The sequence below is a fragment of the Chrysemys picta genome, chromosome 4 (assembly GCF_011386835.1).
Source record: "Chrysemys picta bellii isolate R12L10 chromosome 4, ASM1138683v2, whole genome shotgun sequence".
NCBI classification, from domain to species: Eukaryota; Metazoa; Chordata; order Testudines; family Emydidae; genus Chrysemys; species Chrysemys picta.
The window spans coordinates 13,746,089-13,752,796 of record NC_088794.1 but is presented as its reverse complement, the minus strand read 5'-3'; the positions used below and the strand labels follow the sequence as shown (position 1 = coordinate 13,752,796).

The 6,708-nt window shown below is 42.2% G+C and overlaps 1 protein-coding gene across 3 annotated transcripts in view; it reads right to left on the bottom strand.

Moving 5' to 3' along the window:
- Positions 1-297: 297 nt before the first annotated feature.
- SLC16A1 (solute carrier family 16 member 1) overlaps positions 298-6,708 on the bottom strand; it is a 35,847-nt gene continuing 29,436 nt past the window's right edge. For all 3 annotated transcript variants that reach the window (XM_065591436.1, XM_065591434.1, XM_065591435.1), the window contains 3 exons: positions 6,522-6,665; positions 5,141-6,013; positions 298-4,184 (listed from right to left, as the gene is read on the bottom strand). In XM_065591436.1, coding sequence (XP_065447508.1) covers positions 3,898-4,184; positions 5,141-6,013; positions 6,522-6,665 — 1,304 coding nt within the window. In that variant the 3' untranslated portion in view covers positions 298-3,897. The remainder of the gene's footprint in view (positions 4,185-5,140; positions 6,014-6,521; positions 6,666-6,708) is intronic.

Below are 6,708 nucleotides of genomic sequence, written 5' to 3'. Positions count from 1 at the left end.
TGGCAACCTTGTGGAAAGGGCCAGGGACTGAAAGGGCCATGGCAGGCAATTCCCCATAGAACTAGTCCCTCTAGGTCATGGCTGAGACTCACTGGTAGGGAAGATTGTCCAGCTGGGGACAGAACCTCGTCTCCAGGGGTCAAGCTGGTACCTCATTGGGGTGAAATTTTTAGTGTTTCCAATTTACCTGGCAAGACTCCATTGTGCGGTAAATGGAAGAACAAACCAAGTGCAAGAATATGTAGCAGCTGGTAATTTGTCTGCTCGTATATACAAGAACAGCAACCACACCTTCAGTTCTTTAAGGTTAGTTTATTGCAATGTGAACTATGACAGACATACAGAATTTATAAACATACAATATCTTGGTTTTACAAGGTCACAGCTCAATACAGTACAATAAAATCCGTTTATACAAAATACTCTATTGGCTTTATAAAGTTATTCTAGAGTATGAAAAACCCTGACCTGTTCCTTTTGTAGGTTTAGAATAGACTGCAATTAAAAAAAAAAAAACACAACCCTCACTAAGTCAGCAGCCAAGGAAACAGGGCAGAGGACTTCACAGTTCATTATGTAATACTGTCCAGGGCTCCAAGTGACAAAGCTAAGGCCACCTGCTGTATGTTGTATATATGTAAAAAGTCTCAAAAAAAATTAGTTTCAACTTTATACCTACTAGCCCTAGAACTGTATGAACTACCCTCTCTATTGTTTGTCTGGCATCTTATGTTGTGCAAACTCTGTTCTTCAGCAAAGTTATAGCTTAAAAGTTTCTGGAATATGAAAAATTGACCAGGTAAAACCTAGGAGGACAATGGAGAGAGGAAGATCTAATAGAACTATGGAAGATTTCCCAGGATAGATTATGGAACCAGATGAGGTTTCGTTTCATCAAAAAAACCCATCCTTCAGCTGATTTAACATTAAGAGTTTTTGTTAAGAAATTCAGATATTTAGGCTTTTTCTTAAAACTTAAATTATATATTTTTAAAAGCCAAGACAACATGAATGGCTTCTAAGGCCTTGTCTACACTACAGGGAAAAGTTGATCTAAGCTACGCAATTTGGATTACGTGAATAGCATAACTCAGTCAACGTAGCTTAGATCTACTTATCGCGGGATCCACACTACACTATGTCAACGGGAGATGCTCTCCCATCAACTCCCCCTACTCTTCTCGATCCAGTGGAGTACAGGAGTTGATGGGAGAGCGATCTGCGGTTGATTTAGCGGGTCTTCACTAGACCCGCTAAATCAACCGTGCACGCATTGATCCCCCAGTAAGTGTAGACAAGGCCCTAAAAATCATCTCTAAAACCAAGTAAGGCAGTGGCATCACTGTGTGAAGAGTTGCTGACCATCTGGGGCTACAATCTACCCACATACAAAAAAAACAAAACAAAACAAACAAAAAAACACCTTTCTGCAGTTGAGTAGACCTCTTAAAAAAAAAAAGTATAAGGTGTGTGAACACACTCAGCCCTCATTGGAGCTACAGCAGTCAGTATCTGGAATGGTACACTCCCTTTAGTGTTTTTACTTTCCAATGAGCTTTGTGGGTCTAAGTTTTAAATGGAGTTTGTATCAGGGTGTTGTATTCTCCAGACACACAGAACTACAAGTCTTTGTTTTTGTTCGGCTTTGACTTAATCTCACAAGAAATGCAGCTCAGATGATCCCAAACATGCTTCTCTGTGAAATTAAGAAGGCTTGTCTCGCACCAGTAAGAGTTTAAAGTTAGTCAGCTTGTCATTTTAAAGAGATTTGAGCAAGAAATGCAGTTCACTTACTGTACCAACCACATTACAAACAAGAACACTTCTTCTGCCTTCAAAGGGAAGGACTGAAGTTCTATTTTTGTTGCTTATTCTCTTGCCACAGCCTTCCAGTGCTCACGGATTAGGTGAACTGCATTACACCACCAACTCTTACGGGCCAACCTGAAGAATCTGTAACTTCAAATATCCCACATGCTTCTCCCCCTAAAAACCTACCAAATACTCACCAACTGGTGCATCTCTAGAATGTGTCTATGAAACATTATACTAAAATATTTGACTAGAAAAGAAAAAAAAAATCAACATTTGGTGGATGAATTATACAAAAGTTTATTAGAAAAAACCCAAAAACCTCAGTCTCTTACAGGATATCTGTTTAACATTCACTAAAACACAAGCACCAGGAGCCTATGGGTCACAGGCCATCTGCTTAACCCTCTTCACATAAGTTGTGATATTTACCAGTGCTAAAAAAATAAATATGTACAAACAGAAGACATCCTCCCCTTCCCCCTTTAAGGGTCTTTGATCTGAGTAGTTAGAAATTGCTTTAAATGCTCACTTAAACAGGAGCAAGTAGAGTTTTTTTAAGGGACAGTTACGCAGCTTTAGCTATTTTATCTCATGGGCGTATAAGAGTATGACTGTATCTGGCCCCATTTAGTGTGCAAAATATTAGGCCTCAGAGCACAAGACAATATGCCACATACTCAAGACCAGATCCATACCAGTAAGGGAGCCAGCCATGCTCTGAACACAGGAGAGGCTCTGAGAATATGTAACAGAACTGACACCCCCTTGCTAAAAGCTAACTCCATTCCCATGGAAGCATTTGGGAGTTCTGCTGTTGACTTCAAAAGGAGTGGGAGCCATCCTAGGTGGCCAGCAAGCCTTTTGCAACATCTTGTTTGGAACAGAGCTCCATGAAGAGTAGAATGCTCGATTTTACTGAGGGGGTGCACAGTCGAAAGGAAGCTTCAGGAAAGAAAAGCCACCTCTTAGGAAGCTCAGGGTCAGGGCTAGGGGAAGAGGAAGGGACATAGTAGTACTGACCCACACTGGTAGAGATGCTGATTTCCTAAATAAAGCAGCAGCGGAAGACTTCCAATTCCAAAGCCACACTCACTCAGTAATAGGATTGGAAAGACGGATGCACAGACCTGATACATACCAGCATTGATTCCTTTAGTTATGACTAAAGCAGGTTCCTAACTAAACTCAACCTTCTGCATTTGTACCCATTTGGTTTCATAGTGTTACTTTAAAGAGAGGCATCACAAAGACAGAGTTTGGAAATTTCTTTGCCTAGGAAAAGTGGGATGATCTAAACCTGAATCTTTCCTGCCTCAGCAAGTGTCATTTCTGAAAATGGGATGATCACAATAAAATGAGGCTTCACCCCAAAAGGAGTGGAGTGAAGATAGTTATTAATTTCAGTCATCAATTCCAACCCAAGTGTTTCATCAAAATTTAACTAAGAGGGGGGATGTTTAAAAAACTACAGTAGATAAAAATGTTTTCAAGAGGTGCTATAAAAGCCTACAAATAGAGCCAGGTGGTGTCTGGCATCCAAAGGAGTTTGGATTTTGTCGTGTTTTATTTTAAGACCACCCCTCCCACTAACCCACCCCAAAAATATTCCAACTTCCACTAAGAGTCTGGCAGTTAAGAAGTATGTGAAGCAGTATTCATTTTAGACTCAGCATTGAAGCCGGTTGTGCCTCAGAATATCCAGTATCCTTTTTTATGGCTTTAAAAACAGACATACCCTAAGCAGATCACAAAACTAACTAAAACATGGTTTACAGAGTAGCGTTAAGGCTCTTCCAGAGTAGTCTAGAGGTGGAAACTTTAAGGCACCTATTAGTACATTCATGTTACTGTTAAAAAAAGCCAGAATATAAAAAAAGTTTCCCACCCAAGTAAGAGGATATGGCACATTTAGCTGTTACCTCTGTTGAATCCAGATGGAAAAACAACTGAGAGCTTTGTTTAAAAATGAACACCTGGTTTATACACTTCTGATGACTGCTCACTACCAGCACAGCATTTTCCCCAGACACTATTTTAGAGGAACAGCACTTCCTCCAACCCTCCAGGATTAAAATCAGTCCCTCACATGCGACTCTCCTCCTCTTTTATGCTATCTTCTGTGTTTTTCTGCGCCACATCATTGTTTGCCTCTTTTTGTTTCTCGACCTCTTTTTGTTTCTCGACCTCATCGATATTGGTTTCCTCCTCTCTCCCTTCGTTTCTCAGCTTGTCCTCTGCCTTTTGTTCTTTCTCCAGCAGCCGGTAGTTGATGCCCATTCCCACAAACAGGTAGATCCCAGAGACGATCAAGATGATTCCACATGACCAGTATGTGTATTTGTAGTCACCGTACATGTCATTGAGTTTACCTGATGGACCAGAGAGGACAACACATTATGTGGCTGATCATCTCCCATTATACAACGGGAATCACTCTAAGCTAGCATGCATAAGCTCTCCCCAGATGTCTAACTCGTAATGTGTGTGCATGCACATGCATCTGGCCACAAGAACAAAAGCTCTGCTTAAAAGCTTCGGTTTTTTAAAGCTTTATCTAAGTGTTAATCAAATGTAGTGCTGGTAAAATGGCAATGCACATAGCACTAAGCTCTAATCAATGTCAGCTTAAATTTTAAAAGCAAACCCACTAGGAAGAGGCTGTTCATGTAAGAGCCCCTTTTTTGGGGGGCTAGTGGCAGTCTTTTTTTTGGTATGGTTTGGGTAGACCAGAAAATCCAGCTGTTTTCCAAAACTGCCTAGGAGTCCCCCAGAATTTCCTAGAAAACCTGCTTTTTGGGTGACATTTTTAACCAGGGTATCCAAGCTGTCACTAGTCCCATCTCCCCAAGATTAAAAACCAAAGTTTGCTTTGCTCTAGGGGAAAAACTCTGAGAAACTTCCCATGGACTCTGAACTTTCATGTAGAAAGCGTGGATACTCCTTGCAGGAAGACCCTCCCTGCACTGGGTTATAATCCACACACTCTAGTATGTCTGGCACCTTAGAGACTAACAAATTTATTAGAGCATAAACTTTCGTGGACTAATAAATTTGTTAGTCTCTAAGGTGCCACCAGTACTCCTGTTCTTCTTTTTGCGGATACAGACTAACACGGCTGCTACTCTGAAATCTAGTATGTCTACAACCAATGGCCATTCCTGCTGAGAAGAGCCCTCCATGTGTGTTCTGGCTACCCTCATGCCTTTCTGCACTTCTGTGCCTTCAATTCTCAGCCTTCCCAGCAAGTGTCCTTTGGGAAGGAGCAATAGTTGTTCCCTCCCCACCTTGGTATTCTCACCCCAGGAGATACATAAACATACTCTACCTAGGAGAGGTGGTCCCAGGAGCACAGGGCAACATTCCACAATCGTCACCAGCCCGACGGCACTGGAGAACCTCTGAGCTCCAACCAAATCCATCAGTGTTTCGAACAAGACAGAGCTGAGCCAGCCAAAGGCAAATCCAAAGAACCCAGCGTAGATGCAAAACCCAGCATAGGTGGTGGAAAAGGGTACCAGGAGGTGGCACACTCCGTTATACACCACAGAGACAGCAAAGAAATATTGGATCCTCGGTCTGACCCACTTGGTGTTTGCCACCAGTCCCATGGAAGGCCTAGCCACCATGTCTACAAAGGCCAGAATGGAGAGCAGAAAGGCAGACGACTCATTACCAAACTCTTTACTCTTGCCATAATTGCTGAGGAAGACTAAGGGAGTGAACAGTCCAAAGAACATAATCACGTTGCCGGACAGATAGAGCAAGAAGCCTCTGTGTGTAAACAGGGACAAATCCAAGAACTTGTTAATAGTCTGGTAAACTGTGAGCTTCTGCTTCTTCTTCTTTCCACCAATAAGGTCCACACTGGCATCGCCAGCTCCTTCATCCGCTTTCATAGCGGACTTCCCAGCTTCCTGCAATACTTCTTTTGTGACCTCTTTCTTCAGCGGATCTGGCTTGGGGCCTATAGGTCGCATCAGAGATCCAGCTACACAGCAGTTCAGTAAAAGGCCACCAAGAATTAAAAAACTCCCCCTCCAGCCAAATATACCGAAGAAAAACTGGTTCATGGGGGCCAGTGTAGACAAGAATACAGGGCTACCTGCCATAGCTAATCCATTGGCCAATGGACGTTTCTTATAGAAGTACTTGCCAATCATGGTCAAGGCTGGGTTCAAGTTAAATGCAAGCCCAAGACCTGGAAAATAAGAGAATACATGTAAGTTTAAAAATGAGAGGTCGCTACACATCTGTAGATTCTGGGATTAATGGATTGGATACTGGGCTGAGTTCTTCTCACATTATACTAAATTTAACTTGCGCTGACCTCAGAAGTTATGAAGGGAGTAACTGGATTTGGCCAGTTATTGCAGATTCTCAGTGATATAGGAAGAAGGTGCCAATTTTGCTAGTGAGCAAACTATTGGGTTTTATTTATTTATTTTTAGAGCCAGAATTGAAGGAGTTCCAGAATACAAGAGATAATGAAGTTTACTAGTGTGAAATAAGGCTGATTTGAGATAAGACGGGGATGTCTAAGTACCAGAACATTATCTCCTTTGATACACACATCCTTCACTAAGGAGGATTTCAGATTCAGAGTGTGTATAGATATATAGCAATTTATATACTGACTTAGGACAAGGCTAAGTTGCACTTTTAGGATTCTAACCCTAAACACGAGGAGTCATGAAAAGACCACTCACCTCCCACAACCCCAACACAGAAGTAGAGCTCTTCCACAGTGTTACAAAAAGAGGCTGCGATCAAGCCACACCCGGACAGACAGCCCCCAGCCATCATTACTGGCCGACTGCCATACTTGTTCACCAGGATGCTGCTGATGGGACCTAGAAGAGATCAAAGGAGAGTTACCTTTGGGTGGCAGGCATG